Consider the following 18,302-nt stretch of genomic DNA (forward strand, 5'->3'; position numbering starts at 1 on the left):
TATATGTATCTAGAATATTACACTTGAAAGCACAGGTGCCAGAAGTATAGGGCTGAGCAAGTAAAAAAATACTTGATGAATAGTCTTTGATCTCAAGAAAGAACGAAGACACATCACGGAAGTGCTAAGAACAGTGATCAACTCCTGTTCAGGAAGACTCACAGCAATATGGCTTTCTCCACCACTGGAAGAAAACACCTGAGAAGTTATCCCTTCATTCTTGCACAGCTCAACTTCCCCATAAACATTGCTGTTGGACGCAGACAGAATATGGGCTTTGGCATATACACGCAGGAATATGAATGTTCTGGCAATTCTTCCTTTTCTTCCACACCTGCCTCTCAAAGAAGCAGATGAGAGAAGGTATCTGGAACTTACTATAATGCATGCACACTAACCTTCACACCATCTTAGTCCCCCACTTCTTTGAGAACTTGTCTCAAAGTTACTCTCCTAGGTATTACCAGATTTGTGTAGTAAAACTGTTACGGCTTTAGAATGGTTACTAGAGAAATACAGTACCAGGTAAAAGGTTACCCTAAACTCCCAGAGGTGGTTTAAGCATATATTAAGAGGAGAGGATTTTTACTCCCATAAAAATGAAAAAATTCCAACTGATTTATTTCAGGTGATAACTGCACATATGAGTATTTCCAAAGGGTCGTCTTGAGCAGTATTTATGGAGTTTCTGAAAGCTCTGCCTTTGAGAAGATGATCTTATATCTATTTATCACACTTGCCTGAAAATGTATCTAACAGGGCAGAATCTAAATATAATATTGTTTTCTACAGAAACAAAAAAAACCTCAGCCCGAAGAAATTTACATGCCCACCTTTCTCTCCATCTTCATCACTAACCATAGCTTCCCAGTCATCCAAACCTGCATCTTCCGTTTCTTCTTCTTCCTCCTTTTCTTCTGAAACTAAGAAAACCAACATTAAAGGAAAAGAAACAGCCCAGCAGCTTACATTTTTAGATGCCCCTTCCTTTGACATATTGACAACTGAAACTTACAAGTTTGCTGCTACCAGAATTCTACCAAATTATTTCCATGTTCCCTAAACAGAAAACGCTGCATACTTAAGAAATAATCTGCAGTTCTCTCCACAAAAATCTTATAGTGCTAGCATCTTTGCCTAGCAAAATATATTTTTGGAAGACACAGCTAAACTACTCACCTAGTTCCTGTCTGCATATCATGCAAATGCCTGCATAATGCAAGCCATACAAACCTCTACCACAACCACGTTCCTTGAAAGGAGCTGCCGAATTAGCAGTTAGCCAAGTGTAAAAAAGTGACAGAAAAACAAGAAAACAAGTTGGGTTACAGTATTCATTTTAATTAGGGGGAAAATAACAAATTGTCTATAAAAAGTGCTATTTTAGGACTCCAGGTGCTTTAACATAATTATACCATGGATTCCAGAAGCATTCTGGAGCGTGTCCAGAGAAGGGCGATGAAGCTGGTGAGGGGTCTGGAGCACAAGTCTTATGAGGAGCAGCTGAGGGAACTGGGGTTGTTTAGCCCAGAGAAGAGGAGGCTGAGGGGAGACCTCATCACTCTCTACAACTACCTGAAAGGGGAATGCAGAGAGATGGGTGTTGGCCTCTTCTCCCAAGTGACAGGACAAGAGAAAATGGCCTCAAGTTGCACCAGGGGAGGTTTAGATTGGGTATTAGGAAAAATTTCTTTGCTGAGAGAATGGTGAGACACTGGAATAAACCTCCCAGGGAAGTGGTGGAGTCACCATCCCTGGAGGTGTTCAAGGAACATGTGGATGAGGCATTGCGGGACATGGTTTAATGGGCATGGTGGTGTTGGTTGATGGTTGGACTTGATCTTACAGGTCTTTTCCAACCTTAGTGATTCTGTGATTAAATATACTCATTCCTGCAGGAATTCAGTCATACAAAGAGACTGCAGCTCTTAGTAATAGAAATGGAAAAAATGCAAACTTTTAACTTTCTCCAAAAGAGACATTAAACAATATATATGCTGCAGCACATGGAGTGTCATGTCAGCTCTTTGAAATGAAGTGTAAGTTCCAGACTGCTAGAATATTAACTGGGAACTAATGTTCTCTCTATGAGCCCTTCTCTTTTATGGCAATGGAACTGCTCCTTCAAGAGATAAGTCAAGCTAGAATTAGAGTACATATTTAGCTTTGTTTTCAAAAAGCTGGAAATTTTGTATTTGTCTGACTTAAGAATAAAGGTAAAAAAATGAAACAGTCTCCTTGCTGAGGAAGAAGTCCAGTACAATGTGATTTTGCCAAGACAAGTACTGTGTGTAGGCAAAAATGAGGGCAACAATCACTTGCTATGCTGATACTCAGTTTCACAAGTTAACCCATATCCACTACATTCAGCACTTGTGAAAGCAAGACATTTGGAATCAAGAATACAATCACTGTGACTATCGCAGTATCAATACTAAAAGCAGCGTATTTCCTCCCTACCCCCACCTAACCACTGACAAAACAGCCTTTTAGAAAGCAAATAAAAAGTCAAGGGAGCTAATCATAAGGCACTGTATGCGCTTATTTGAGATAGTTGCCTAAGCCAATTGAACACTGGAGTTCACCCAGAATAAGGGACCTTTACAGTCTCATTCTGAAGCTTCATGCCTTTTTATTCCATAAAATTCTATCAGTTCCTCCCTTAGGAAAAGAAAAAAAAACAGCAACTACCTCAAGAAAGGATGGCCACTCAGCCCCCATCCAACAATGTATGATACCTACCGTGCAGTACTGCCAAACAGTCTTATGTGTTTTATTAGCTTTACTACTAACCTGCCTCTACTGGAAGAAGAGTCTCTTCTTTTACTGGTGTTTCCAGTTCTACAACATCTTCAGCTGGGGAAGTTACCTCCACGCTTTCTGAAATTGCAAGAAAGCAAAGTGGTTGCTACATTCCTCCAAAGTGCATGCCAACTTAGTTAGACATACAGCTTCACATTTAAGGTCTATTTTTAAGTTGTGCTGTTACAAGTAAACGAAATCTGAATTTATTTAATACCAAACTAACCGAACTCCCACTTACTGAGCTAAAACAAAAGTTACAGCATGTGGCTTATTTGAAAAACATTTGGCTTTCTAAGCAGTTAAACAGATTTATGTGACAGGTCAGTTATTGGCTAAGAGGATTATCATTGCCTTTGAACATTAAAAAACCTCACTTTCTTTAAAAGAAAAATGAAGTAATACTAATGAACTACCCATTTTTGCTCTATTGTTCCATGTTAAAAAAATAATAAAAATCACTGATACAATTCAAATAACCACTGTTCTCAGTTCTTCACACACACTCCTTCTTAAGTAGCAAGCAGCCACATAACTCATGTCAAATGTTAAAAACCCCAGCTAAATAACAAAAAAACTGATGCAAGGGGGTTTTGTTTTGTTTAAACTAAGGAATAGGCTTGAGAAGAGCCACAGTAATGCCCCCACAGGAAAACCATGAAGCACAAAAGTAAAAAAATCTGACACATTCACTCTATGTCTAACTAGTGCAATAAATTCCTAGTTTTCAAAAAGGCAAGCTCTCTGAACTACTCATGCCTTGGAAACCAAAACCTGGTTTTTTTTATATACAAGAAACCAAACAACAACAACAAAAAATTGTCTCCAACTTAAAAGTACTAAAATTAGGATCAATCCCCTTTCATCCTGGGACATCAACTTAGACTTAATTACAAGTCATTATTACTTACACTACATTGTGTTTAACCTACATATGCACACACAGCATTCAACCTCACATTTGTAAAAGGCCTTTACATTCTGTACATCTCCAACATTTAGAAATTCTAAAGAAAATAGCCAGGTTAGGAAAAAATAAGTGTCAAGTAGATTGTAAAACAAAGGATTAAGTGAGAAGTCTTCAAAACAACTTTAGGATCCTAATACATCAGCACTTGCATGTGGGGGTAGGGGTGTCAAAACCTCACAGGCACCCTGAAGTGCAATTAGTTTAGGATTAGCCAATTTATTCCACAAACACTTCCGGAAATGTGACCAATCTATTAAGTATCCCTATATGCAAACCACACCTTCTTTATTTTCTGGCTGCTGCTGCTTCTTTTTCTTTTTGTCTTCATATATTGGCCTCTTCTTTGGCACAGAGTCTTTGGATGGCACTTCAACACCTGCAAAAAAAAATTGTTAGCAAGAAAATCCAGGTGTTTAATTACTAAACATAAGCTTTGGTTTAAATGAGAACACGTTTTCCAGAACTGCAAGGTGGAGGAAGGGAGAGAGTGGAAAGCAGGTTCAATGCATATTTTATCTTTTTAAAAAGTCTGATTTTCAAAAGCTGCAAAACTTGAGCAAAGTATAGTTCTTCAGATACTCTGAATGCTCTCAAAAAGTTAAATTACTAATAGGGAAAAAAAAAAAACAAAAAAACAATCTGATCCTAAGACTCCAGGTTTGAAGCTATCACATACTTACATAGGATTCCATGAACACACATACCTCAAGTTTAACAAGCATATGTCAATTTAAAGTCTGCTATGCTAAAATTAACTTAAAACCAGTCTGCCAGTCATCCTAGTGTCAGACAATCTGGAGCAGTTAAGAGGCACAGCTCCTAAAAGCTTAAGGTTGTTCAGTAGATAGTATTTTCCCTTTTGCTCAGTGTTGGGGTTTTTGTTTGTTTTTTTTAACAACATAGATGTTTTTAGGTATTAAAATAATGCCAGGTTCAATTCATCAGCTTCATCTTCACCTCACCAGAAAGACAGCACTGCAATATTAGAAAGGATTCAATTAAAAACAGAAGTTTGGTGCAAAGACAAATTATTATTAATTTAATTACTGCTGCACCTTCTGAAACACTCAAAACTCCTTCAAGGTACTGTGTGATTTAGAGTGCAGATTTGACAAAAATCCAGCTGTGGCAGCACACAAATAGAAGGATTCTAATAACTACAGAAACAACTGAAGGAAGTGGCCTTTGTGTATGTTTAAGAGCTCCGAACATTTACCAGCTACAGAGATTCTTACCCTTACACATCCACCTACCAGCAAAGTGTCAGATAGTGTTCTCTACAAATACAAAAAGAAGGATACTTAGCCCTTAGGAATTCATTTACTTCCTTAACCACAAGCAAGTTACCAGGAACAAATTAGGACATGGGCTTACAATACATTGGATACATTTACTTCATTGCAATGGAAATGTATTATATTTGATGGAAAAGCAGGAAAGTTTCTATACACCCTTTTCCTGAAGCAAATGCAAGAGGATAATATACTGTTCCCATGGACTAGCTAACTTGAGGCAAAACAGTGCCCTTGCTTAAGCCAGCACATGAATTAATCCCAGAGAATCCAGATCACTGGTCTTACAAGACCTGCAGCACAGTCCATTTGCTTTTCCTGGACTTTGGACTAAGCAATGGAAAGAAATGTTTTTTCTTAAGTTCCATAACTAACATCTTTAAACCACAAGTGGAATGTATTAAAAAGTTGTATATTTAAAGTGTAAATTGAAAATAAACAGACATCTAAACCGACTTAAAAAAAGAGGGGGCCACACACACTGCTTTCCTTGACAACAGAGCAGCTTTACATGGAATTACTCCGTATTTGCCCTCCTAGCTCCAGATAGAAAAAACAAACACAGAGCAGTAAGGGGTATGAATTTTTTTTTTTTTTTAATTATTATTATTTTAAACTTTACTGCTTACCCTGAGCTTGGAGTAGTTTAAGAGTAGCCTCCGCTCTGGCTCTGGCTTCTCGTTGAGCTTTTGTTAAAAGTTTTCCCTCCTTCTTCAAACGCTCCTTCCTCTCTTTTTCCTTCTGTTTCTTTCTTTCTTTCCTCTCTTGCTCTAATCGTTCCTAGAAAAAGGTTAAAAACATGCAGAGATTTTAAAGCATGCTTTACACAAAAGCTCGCCAAGGGTATATTCTATTGATGAGAAAACATATTAAGGACTCATTGACCAACTGCACCAGCAAGGGTGAACGTTAAGATTACCCCCTCCCTTATTCTATCCTCAGAGTAAGATACATGGTACCTCCTCTTTGCGCTTCGCTTCTAGTTCCTCCAGTCGTCTTATGCGTTCTTCCTCCTCCCTTTTTGCCCTTTCCTCCTCCTCTTTCATTTTAGCCAAGGCTTCTTGCATAGCTTTAACCGTGGCTTTACTGGGACCCTTTTTCTTCTCTTTCTCTTTTTCTTCTTTCTCACCTTTCTTTTTTTTCTTGTCTTTTTTCTTTTTGTCCCCTTCATTGTCATCAGCTACAGGAAGAAGAGGCATACATTCAAAGATCCCTCAAATTTTAAAGATACTCTAAATACAATTAATGTTTCAAATATGATAAATAATACCAAATGAGGAACATTTTGACTGGCTACTACATAAGCACTTCATAAGGAAAAAAATAAAACTGTCTCTTAAGTTACAAAGTCAGGGCCTGAAGTCTTAAAGGAACATAATAACTAGGAAGTAAAAAAAGTATGTTTCCAATACAGAACTGTAAGCATATATTGTAATGAGAATTCACCATCTGGCTTTTGTTTTCCCATGTACCTGAACAAACTACAGGCCAGAAAAAAATAACCACATGCAAGCCAACACAAAGAGGCAGACAAGGCTACCAAATGTCTAGTATTCCTAATTCAGAATAAAGCAACAAATCATCTTCACTGCCTGCCAACTCTTTGGACTTCTTATAAAAACTATAGTGTTTAAATTACAGTTTTAGAAACCATGTCACAAACCTTCTGTTCCTGCAGGAGTCTCTCCTTTTTCCCCAGGGCCAGGGATTGCCATGACTTCAGGAGAAACCTTCTCTTCAGCTTTTTTTGGAGCTTCCTTCAGCTTTCCTGGTTCTTTACCACCTTCCAATTCTTCCTTCTCTTTCTGCTTCCTCAGTTTGGCTTTTTCTTCCTCACGTTTTTTCCTTTCACGTTCTTTTTTTTCTGCCTTCTTCTGAGCCACTGTTTTTACTTTGAATGAAGGTTCTTCTTCATCATCCCCACTTTCAACAGCAGGAGTGGACTTCGATTTTTGGGTTTTCTTTTGTCCTTTTCTAGATTGGGAGACCTCATCAGATTCATCACCACTCTCACCCGTAGACACTGCCGCTGCACGCTCTTTGCTTTTCTTAATGTTAGTTTCATCATCTTCTGACAGATCATGCTTTTTATTTGACTTCTGAGTTTTCCCTTTGCTTTTCTTAAGCTGTGTCTCATGATCATCATCATCACTGCCAGAAAGCATGTCTTGTTTTGCTTTCTGAGTTTTTTTAGGTTTTTTATCTTTATCTTCCACTTCCTCACTGTCATAGTCATTTTCCAGATTGGCTTTTTTACTCTTTCCTTTCCTTTTTTTATCTTGTTTTGATAAGCTTTCTTCATTGTCATTTTCAACCTGATAATTAAACAATTAAATTATCAGCCATCAAAAATCACTTGCTATTGTGAGCCCAGAAGCAGCATTGAGAGATGTCAGAAAAACTTCTCTTATTGAAGACAAAGTTTGAAAGCAATAACTATTCCTGATGAGTGTAATACACCTCAGCCCACATTTAAATTTATTCTGATTGGCTTTGAATAATTAGCAGCATGAAGACATGGCTTCTGGTAAAATCTTTCACAATTGACTTTACTATGAAAATATGATCAAGTATAATTAAAAATACATGCTAGCTGTGAAGTTTCACATAGGATCTCCAACTACACTGCCACACTAGAATTTTTCTGGGACAGAGGTGCCATGTATTCCAACGATTTCCCATTAAATAGCCCACCTTCCTCTCAGTGTTCACCTTTGCTGTAGAAGGCTCCCTGTCAACTTTCCCTCCTTGCGCCTCTATTGACAGTTCTTCCAGCTCCTTCAGGATATCATCTTCACTAAAATAAGAAAAAAGTTACAGTACTTAAGTAACTGAGTCTTTGTATAATAAAAAGACAACAGACAGAAAAAACCAAACTTACTCAAAATCCTGTTTCTTCTTCTCTTTTTTCTTTTTGCCTTTGGATTTCTGAGGTTCTTGCTCCTTTGCAGCTCCTGCACCTTCTATCTCAGCAGCAAGGGCATCAATATCAATATCATCTTTTGCACTAAAATGCAAAAGGAAAGCAGGGTTATCAAGAGTTCAAATGTTAAGTTTACATAAGTAGAAACCATCTGCATCAAACAAACAAAAGCTTCAAAATATAAAAATCAATCACAAAACATAAGCATTGCAGGGGCAAAAACCACATTTAACAAACCATTACGCACTATTACCTTATTCTACCCAGTAGGATGAAAAGGAAAAACCTTCACATGTCATCTGCTTGAAGGGAGGTAGAACAGTAAAACATATTCAGTTCTTGCAACAGTGACTTTAAAAGTTTAGATGTGAGATTTGATAAAACTTCTTGGAAGAATGTAACTAGACTGTTTCACTTTGTTCCTCCAAAAGATAAATTGCTTAGCCCTCCAAATCACAGTAGGTGTCATTGATAGAAAAGCAGCCCCCACAATGAAAGTGTAAAAATGAAGCACAAATAGAAGGAATCTTGCAATTTAGTAGCCAGGAAATTCTATTAAGCAGCACTTATCCCCTCCTTTAAACACCCTTTAGCAAACAAAAAAAAGCTACTGTATTTTTATTTAGCAAAAAAGTGGAAGTTCTTCACAGCTTCCAACTAGCCTATGCTTTGCCATCAGACTGAAAAGTTTTATTCTTATCTGGCAAGAAAAGAAGTCACACAGAGGAACAGTTCAGGCCCGAGCCAGACTTTAAAGCAGATCATAAAAAATACCAATGCAGTTGGCAAGCAATAATTTCCACCACTTGCCTTAGTATTACCTCTCCCAGGCCTAAAGAAAGCCAAAAGAAGTTTCACTAGGCATCTGAAATATGCATCCTTCCTCATTAGATCTCATCATATCAAGTTCTCTTTCGAAAGCATTTTCTTTTTTTGCTATAAATAACCTCTCATCTGCAACTAAGCACAAGTGGCTTTCTTCCCATCCTTTATCAATAGTTGTAGTTCAGATGCACTTTTTTCTTGACTCATACCATTAGAACTGAGCAAAGACTAAGTCTAGTGTCCAGAGGTTTTTCCATCTAATCATGCTCACAATACAATTGTAAGAAATGAGACTTACCTATTCCCTGCTTCACACTTAGAACTTCAGTACTGAGACCAAAACTGGTCTATTAAAGTAGCAAATATTAGGACGCTACTTTTATCACAGCTTGCAGTTTCAAAAACCATTTAGTTAATATGCTGTTAATATCTCATCTAACTCCTTCTTAGATACATGGGCAGAAAACTGTTCTTTGTTTCACAATTTCACTGTCTCAATTATTACCACCCACTTACAATGAATCAGCCAGACAAAGGCTGACCCACCAAATACCTGAATCTATATCCAGAAAAGAAGGGAAATAAATTTCTTCCAAATTCAGGACCTCCAAGATATCAGCAAATTCTAAACCACCTGAGGTTCAGCCTTGCCAATTTACAAACCCAGAAGCTGAATATTAATAAAGAAAATCAAGTACTTAATTATTCTTTTAAAGATTCTGAAATTCAATACGACTAAGTTTTATTTCCCTTCACAAAAGGAGAGGGCTTGAGAGAATCATTTTACAAGTTTAAGTGAATGCTGACATCCACAAACCCATTTTATCCCAAATATTGGGCACAAGCAAGTCACTAAACACTGCCTATATGTAACAGTAGCACAAGTAAGCAACAATGCACTTCCTTTTTTTAAAAGGCCAAGATTGATTGTTTGTATTTAAGATCTTAAATTTTCTTCTGTACAGACTGAACAAATCAAATAAAAAGCAGCACAATGAAGCACCTCACTGTACAGCGTCTTTATTACCAGAGATACTTACGTCTAGTCAAGAGAAGAAAAATCATGCTTTGAATATACCTAGTAGTATTTCTTACATGCTGACATAAGCAATACATTTCTTTCAGAAATGTAACTCTCAAAGAGTTAATGCAAGATTTCTAAACCAATCCCCACCTCCCTCAAGAGGAAAGAATAAAGTTTTTGGCCATTTCCACCTTAAGAATAGCTGACTTGATGTTTCAGCAATTTAAGAGCTGTTTTTATAAGCAGTTTAACTGGCTGTGCACCTGGGTAGCACAGACAGCTGAAATAAAAATGTCAACAAACATCTCTACATCTAGAGTTAAAGTCCTAATATCAAGCTAACTATATTACATCTAGGCCTACAGGTAGGCCCTCACATTTCTTTTTGTGTTAAGTGCAGCATTATCAGTTTATTAAGCACACTTGCTTACCTCCTTCTACTCTAGGAGTTAATGGAGGGAAATGAGTCAAATCCAAGCTTGAAATAGTTTGCAGAGACCAAAATACAAGCTCCATTACTACTTCTTCCATGGCTGTACTGCTCCTACTACTATGGGATCTTTACCATATGGCTGTACAGATATTAAAGAGCCAAGCTTTTAAACAGCTTATATTTTACATGGATATTCTCAAGGCTGACTTTTCACATTGCGACTTTGCAGAAAGTTACGTCCAACCACAAAACACATGGGTTTTATGCTACTAGCAAAGAGGATAGTTACAGTACCTTATGTTTTCCAGGACACAGGCTTTAAGGGGGTGGGGGTATATTTGTTTTTAAATCAACTCACTTCAACTGAACCTTGAAGAACAAAACTTTTTGGGGAAAAAAATCTCTCAAATCAAACACTGAAAAAATTAAGTCACAGACATTTAAGTTTTAACACCCACCAGCAAGAACAGTTTAGGAATAAAAATTAAGGCTGTTCAGCTATCACAATAGTGGCATAAATACAGTACAAGAGCCTTTCCAACCTTGGCTTCCACTGCTTAACAGTCAATGGTTTCTGAGAAATCTATACTTTCCATGACATTTCCATTTATTAAGAAGTGACACAGCAGGCTTCAAACATTTGAGCCTCGAAGTAATAAGTAAAATTAAGGCTGCATGCACTTACATACACAGCAATATATACAGTTACAATTCTTCTTAAGAACTGTAAAGCAAGAATATCATTGGAAAGCCAAGGAATTCAAATATTGGCTTCCATTACTAAGAGTTTATTCCCACCCTGACCTTGAATTTCCTTACCTTTTAAAATTCTAATAATATTCCACTAGGATCTCATAATAAAAGAAAGTTGAAAAGAAAATGGAGAAATCCCTCTCTTCCTGGGAGATTCTTATATCATAAGAAATCCACTGCACTTACATAACAGTAGACCTTCTTTCCTATTGGCATTGGAAGACACACCTAAGAACTTTTTCCTATTAGCTTTTCTAAGCAGTCCCCAAACACATTTCAGAAACCCAAATACTCTTGCCAGGAACCTCCTCCTCCTCCAAATCCTCCAAAAGGTGTCCACACAGCCTCTCTTGCCCCTCCACTCAGCCTTTACAAGGGTCCTAACCCCAACCCTAAGAGTGCATGATACAGGAATCTGAAAGCACCAGTATGCTCAAACAGTTTTCAATTCTGACCTCAAATTGCTTTCACATGAAGACTTTATATATAGACTTCACAGCCTCACTACCTCAGGCCATTCAAGCTCATAATGCTTTGGACTCAAAGGAGGCTTGCTGTTGATCAGGTTCACACACCAAGATAACCTCACATTTCCCCAGCACAAGAGGCTCAAGGAGGTCTGGAAAGCACGAAACTGAAAGCAAAGTGCTACTGCACTGCTGAGAAGGGGTTACTTCCCTGACTTTCGTCTGTTTCAGAAGTGAAGGCCGAGCCACTTTTCTTATTCACAAACTTTTGATTCCACCCTTTATTTTTGCTGCCAGATAGGAAAAGAATTCTGATATTGCTAAAACAGCATTTCAATGCAGTAAATTACAGCAAGAGTTAGGTGTGTGTACTTCACTCATAAATCTAAGCAAGCAATTTTCAAAACATTAAATGGCTGCAGACATTCCTCCATGGAGGTCTCTGCCTAATACAGGGCAAAACTATGCAGTGGGAGAAAACAACACAGCAGTCAGGCTGATTAAAGGAGATGGCAATAATCAATAACAAGTATGCAGAGATCACCACATTTCAGATACCAAGCAAAACTATCTTTCTTTAGAATTAGATCACTGATTAAAAAAAGTGCTCTACATTTCCTCTAGGCAATTTCACTGCTTTTTGCCATTTAATCAGGATTACAGCAATATAAGACTTCAAAATATTCCAAAGCATTTTAAAAGTAGCATATAGAAACATTCACATACTTTATACTGAAAAATATTCACCTTACTGCCCTAGAAATGACATTAAGAAATCATCTGTTGCCCAAAAGGGTTCGAGTACAAGTTGTCTGCATAGACTACTTAAAACCTGCATTACATAGGGAAAGCCATTTATTAACAGATTCCTGGGTCACTAGATAAATGCTGTGCTAGCACACCAATCTGTACCAAACCATGATCAAATACACTCAGATCACCCCAAGTAAGTGTTCGGAGATTTTTAAGAGAGGCATGGGCAACAAAGGAAAATTCAACATCTCTCATGCAATCAAAGCATCAAATCAGGCCAGTAACAGAAAATGACATTCCAAAATCCAACCTAAGCTACTTGTGTTACATGTTAAGCAAAACCAGTGACAAATAGAGCTACAATCCCAAATCCTGCCTGTAAGAAAAAGTATGAAACATTGAGTGTGAAGATTAAAGCAGAGTTAGGAAATAAATGAAGAGCTGTCACCTACCGTTGCTCAGTCAGATGTAAAGAGACAGCCAATAGCTCCCCTACTTATAAGATCCCACACAGTTGCAAGCTATTGAGTCAGAAAAGTGGAAAAACCTCGTGACTCATAGATGCACAGACTGTAGAAAAAACACTGCAGTATTTCTCTTGCTAGTAGAGCAAGAAAACAATATTTAAGACTAGAACCCCAATTGAAAAACCCTCAGCTATTACACAGCATCTGCTGAAAAAAATACTAAAATAGCACATGCCTTAGGTGTTGGGCTTTTTTTGTGGGTGGGTGGGGTGGGGGGGTGGTGTTAAAACATGAGAAGCAAGCACAGTTTTGGAGCAAGTTCTTTTTCTGATGCAATGGCCTGCAATAGCCAGAACCTAGAAATTCCCTGTGGAAGCCATCATCAGGTCAGAGTTCACCCTAACACAAGCTTTGATTTGTAGCTGTTCACCGTTATGTTAATCCTAGTTTCCACATACTAGGATTTGCATTAGTCTTTTAAGGGCATGCTTTGCCATTTTGCTTACAAACACTTACATTGTAAAGTTGCATAGTTTCTAACACTTGTGCACAATTAGAGAGATGTATTTTTGAAGTTTGAAGTTTTACCTTTTCTTTTGCAGTCTAGGATATTACAGGGATTAATTAGGGCACATCTCACCAGAACAGAAGTTGTCATGCTCCGAGTCAAGATTTAAACTTACAATTCTGAAATAAGATAAAAACCATGATAGCTTCCTAACAAAGTATGTGAGAACAATTACAAGTACATTTTAATTATCTACCCTTTCTCTCTCTCATGGAAGGTTAAAAAAATGACTCCCAAGTACTGGCATAGTTAATATATTACTCACTAGGGATTTTCATAGTGTGAAGCTCCCATGTTAGGGACAGATATTGCATGCCATTTCTGCAACAGACAAATCTAGGCATAGAAACTTGTAAGACTTCTTGGGCATTGCCCCAGGAAACAAGGCCAAATGTGGGGAAGACAAGACTACACCTATCAAAATAAGAGTCAATAGACTTTTAGCATTTTTCTTTGCTCAGTGAACTTCTGCAGCTGAAATGCGTTACTGCCCTTCCTTGCCAAACAAGCTCCTCCAGCTTTCCATGCAGGTTCTAGTGAAGGATAACCTTTGCAAGCCAGCTGACACCAACAGCATTTCACAGATACTCTCTGACAACAGACAAGCATATTGTATTAGCAAGACCACCAGCAAATATGCATGTTTTCCTCATGCTCTTTCCCAAGATCATACCCAATTATGACTTTGAGTACACTTATTATAGTACCTACAATACATATCCCTAAACACAGGGTAAAAATTCATTATAAATAAGTACCATGCATCTACATGTGACAGAGATGGCATCCTAACTAGGCAGAGTAAGATAAAGAGCAAAGGAAACTAAATCCATACATGAACTGAAAGAGTGGAGCAACAGGATAAATTTGCAGTATACAAAGGAGCTGAGCTACCCTCATTTTCATCAGTTTGACTCTATTGAAATCAGTTAAATGAAACTGCAGAAATAAAATGGAAGTATTCAGCTTAAAATGAGAACAAGCCCTTAACTACTGGAAATCCAACATCCAACTTTGCAAACAAAGTCAACAGGATAACACTCTCCTGCTGAAACTAAAACTAAAGGGTACATGCAGAGTCAAAAGATTACAAGTACTTTTTGATCCACTGCATCGACACAATATGATTACTAAAGCTTGCCTTCATCTTACAGCTAACTGAGATAACAAGCTAAGTCAAATTAGGCTAAAAATATTTTAGTTGGGATCAGTTTTAAGCTGCCTCTGTAAAGATGAAGTTCAAACGTCAGAAAACGCTGTACCATTTAAAACATACTAAAAATACCACATTCATGTGTGTGGAGCAGAAGAGTCAGTAAGTCAACACAGCAAGAAAGTTGCATCACTACTGTGAACTCACTGCCCACATTCCTGCATAATCAGAAGACTCATTTTTGCTGAGGCACCTTTGGAGATACTTCATCATTTACATAACACCAGCTCTTCTAACCACATTCAAAGGAACATCATTGTCATTAAGTGATTTTCTTTTGCTTGAAAAAAAACCCACCAAACTCTTGAACTTCAAAAACTGAAAAGAACTTGAACCATCTGTTTCCAGATGTTTGGTTTTGTAATAGTTTTAGGAGAGGTCTTAATACTTTTAGACAGGTCTCTACCATTACTCCCCTAGAGCACCTCACCTATACTCTGTATATGTGGGTTGTAAGCGCCGCAATAAGGATGCATTTCTAAATACAAGCTTATCCAAAATTAGCAAGTTACCAATGCTGACTGGCATATTAGTAGAGTTGTTTTCACTTGTAGGTATTAAGATAAATTGGCATTCTCTCTTCCAAAAGAAGGCATTTTAGAGCAACTGGTTTAAAATGCTACAGAACATAAACCGCTTTGGAAGTAATTATTTAATTGCTCAAAAACACACACCACCAACTTGTTCTTTAAGTGGGTTATGAAACTGAAAATGCGAGCATCTGCTGGCTCAGCAAGGCTATTCAAAACATGAAAACAAAGCTGTAGCCTTTTTCTCATTCTTACCTATCAAATAATGTGAACACCACAAACTTCTCTTTTAGAAGTAGAAGTCACCTTGTTTTTCCTGCTGAAAAACATTTAAATTACATACGCCTGAGACAGTCTGAAATTCAGTATAGAATGAACCGCACTCCTTCCTCAGCCCAAGCAGTGAAGGAGTGTCCACGGGAGTACCAGCTATGCAACCCACCCCTGCAGCTGACAGTGCTAAAAAAATAATAATCACAGCCCCAGAAAAAGGCCACCCTCCCCTTGCTTTTCATCTTTTTGTCAAACTATGGGGGGCAGGGGAGGGGAGAAGTGACTTCCTTCCCCAGCCATGCCTTCCCTTCTCATCAGCTCAGGCAACCCTGTGGCCACAAGTGCTTGAAGAAAACACTTTTTGGCCAGCAGATCAAATCACACACCTGAGTTGTACTGTGGGCACATAAGCATTGGATCCCATGCAATGGAAGCAGTTACAGCATGCAGCTGGGGACAGCAAGAGTAAGACCACAAGGTGTGAAATGTCTGACAGCTCAACTGAATTAAGTTTGATGTGAAACCACACCTTAGTTGTTTTTCCCTAGTAAGGTGAAGGAAGCTGGTGAAGCTACCTAATTACATGAGACAGCAAGGAAGTAAAATTTGACTAAAAGGGTAATTGTTTTTTATTCAGGCTCCCAAGACAATGATTCCATTTTTAATATTAAAGAGTCACACCTTCTCTTTCAAGTTTGGCTGGGGAAAGAGTAGATTAACTATGAGCTAAGCAAAACCTTCTGAAAAAGACATAGAAAACATAACTTTTAACACCAACATATGCCAGAAAAACAGAAAGTCTCCCTTACATAACCCAGATTTGAAAAAAACAAAAAAGCTCACCACAACCTAAAATTCCCCTTTGAACAAAGATATAGCAAAACTTTAAGATAAAAAGCTTCTGTTGTGGCTAGCAGTTGGCAACACAGAGCTCTGTAAGAAAGCAGTTCTTCAAGGTTCAATTTAAGTGTTTACATCCTAAGATAACAAGATGACTAAAAGCATGGAATATGAAACACTAAGTAAAGAACTAGCACTCAGTATTCCATGAACTAGTTCTTTTGGCTTTTGTTTGTTTAGAAAAAGTGCAAAGATGACAAAAATTACCTTCAAGTCCAGCGTTTCACAACTTCCATATCCTATGTATCTCCCATTGTATAAAATCAAAATGCATCACAAAAATACCATTTAGAACACTTCATGAAATGCACTTTAGATTGTATATAATCCTGAAGAGCTAAGGATGCCCACCTACATTAACTATAATTAAAACCCATACTTCATCAAACAGCGTGTATCTAAAGAAATATATTTCAGAGTTAAGACAGCAGATGCATGTTTAAAATCTCCACTAGACTATTGCAAAGGAAAAAAATTGGCATATAGGAAGAGTAAGTCATCAGTGCTGCAAACACCAGGATCATCAAAACACACATCTTCTGTAAGAGACCAACTGCTTTCAGACCAGAACACCCACCAAACTACACTGTCCTTTTTTTAGCAAGCCAAACTTAACAACTGAATTAATTATGTGCACACTATTATGTGTGCAGAAAAAAATTTCCTCTACCAGTCTAAAGGACTATTTTTGTGGTGGGAATCAGAGGGAGGAGGAAAAGGAATATTATGCAAGCATTAGAAGTACTAAACTGGAGGTTTTGTCCAGAACTGTAACCTTGACTCCTAGGCAGCTTTTAAGTTATGAACAGCACAGAACAAATGTACAGCGACGCACATGAGCACAGAGTCAGAAAAACATGACAGTACTAATGCAATTAAAACCAGCAAAGGTATGTAGAGCTGTCAGCTTGTCTGGCTTGATATTATGAGTGTCAACAACAGCAGCATTGCTTAACTTGCCATAACTTACCATATTCTGAGCGAGGCTTTCCGGAGATCTTCAGAGAACTGAAAGAACAGTTTCTGCAATTCCTACTGGCTTGCAATGTACTATTTTCATACTTTCCATAAAGAGTAGTTATACATAAGGTTTAGATGCCTTCATGGGGGTAACAGATGAAGAGAATCAAGATTTCAACAAGAAAAGCTGCTTCTAACAATCTACTTAGTGTACTATACTGCTTTCTGGTTTATGTTACCATTACCACAAATATTTGAAGAGCCTTACAGTCTTTTTACAATGATGCTTTGCTTTAAAAAAAAATCCAACAAAATGTATTAAAATAGTTTTCTTATAAATATGCAACTATAGGTTTGGGGGCAAAAGAAATACATATTTGCATAGAACAGGCCAATAAATTTCTGTAATGGAGAAATTATTTCGCATTATTTTACTTCATCTTTCAGTACAAAATCCTGGCATCTTCCAGATGATACTTGCAAAACAAGGATTTCAAGGGTTTATCAGCTGTTCTCCTTGACAGAGCTGCAGAAAGCTTTTCTTGTGGAAATATTTTTGAGAAGCAGATAGAGACATATTCTAAATTTTCTGGTGTACAGAATGTTTCTGAACTACAGCTGTTTGCAGGCTTCCTAGCCTTCACAGAACATTTCTGAACCACAGCTGTTTGTAAGCTTCCTAGCCTTCACAGAACTTTCCTACGCGACATTAAGAAGATTTTACTTAACACGCTACTAAAAAAGAGCCAAATAGAATGACTAGTAGACGATGCCAGCAATTTAATTTGCAGAAGAGAAAGCAATATATAGCATCAGCAACAGCACTGTAAGTCTTATTTTAGCAGCAGCGTTCGCTCTTGGCTGCAGAATCACAGCTGGCACCTGTAACTTCTAAAGCAATATGCATGAATGATCAGAGTGGTATGCCTAGGCAACAGCTCACAAATATTAAAGGGCACAAGAATGAACACACCTAAAGACTACCTACTGGAAGCAAAGGAAAACTACTAAGAGAAGAAGATGACTTAAAGCTGGGAGAAGAGGAAAAACACATGAAAAGCTAACACCATCAGGGGAAAGATCCATATTCCAGGCAGGAAATAATCTGCAACATACAGCATATAGCACACTTACTTGGAAATCCACAGC

General features: G+C 37.7%; 1 protein-coding gene across 1 annotated transcript in view; it reads right to left on the minus strand.

Moving 5' to 3' along the window:
• The window catches only part of EIF5B (eukaryotic translation initiation factor 5B), a 37,692-nt gene that overhangs the window by 15,273 nt on the left and 4,117 nt on the right, over positions 1–18,302 (minus strand). The window contains exons 2-9 of the mRNA XM_059826564.1: positions 7,946–8,071; positions 7,777–7,861; positions 6,728–7,379; positions 6,024–6,244; positions 5,694–5,844; positions 4,053–4,148; positions 2,794–2,880; positions 834–923 (exon numbers count right to left, since the gene is read on the minus strand). Of these exons, the coding sequence (XP_059682547.1) occupies positions 834–923; positions 2,794–2,880; positions 4,053–4,148; positions 5,694–5,844; positions 6,024–6,244; positions 6,728–7,379; positions 7,777–7,861; positions 7,946–8,071 (1,508 nt within the window). The remainder of the gene's footprint in view (positions 1–833; positions 924–2,793; positions 2,881–4,052; positions 4,149–5,693; positions 5,845–6,023; positions 6,245–6,727; positions 7,380–7,776; positions 7,862–7,945; positions 8,072–18,302) is intronic.

This window comes from Gavia stellata, chromosome 1 (assembly GCF_030936135.1).
Source record: "Gavia stellata isolate bGavSte3 chromosome 1, bGavSte3.hap2, whole genome shotgun sequence".
Lineage (NCBI taxonomy): Eukaryota > Metazoa > Chordata > Aves > Gaviiformes > Gaviidae > Gavia > Gavia stellata.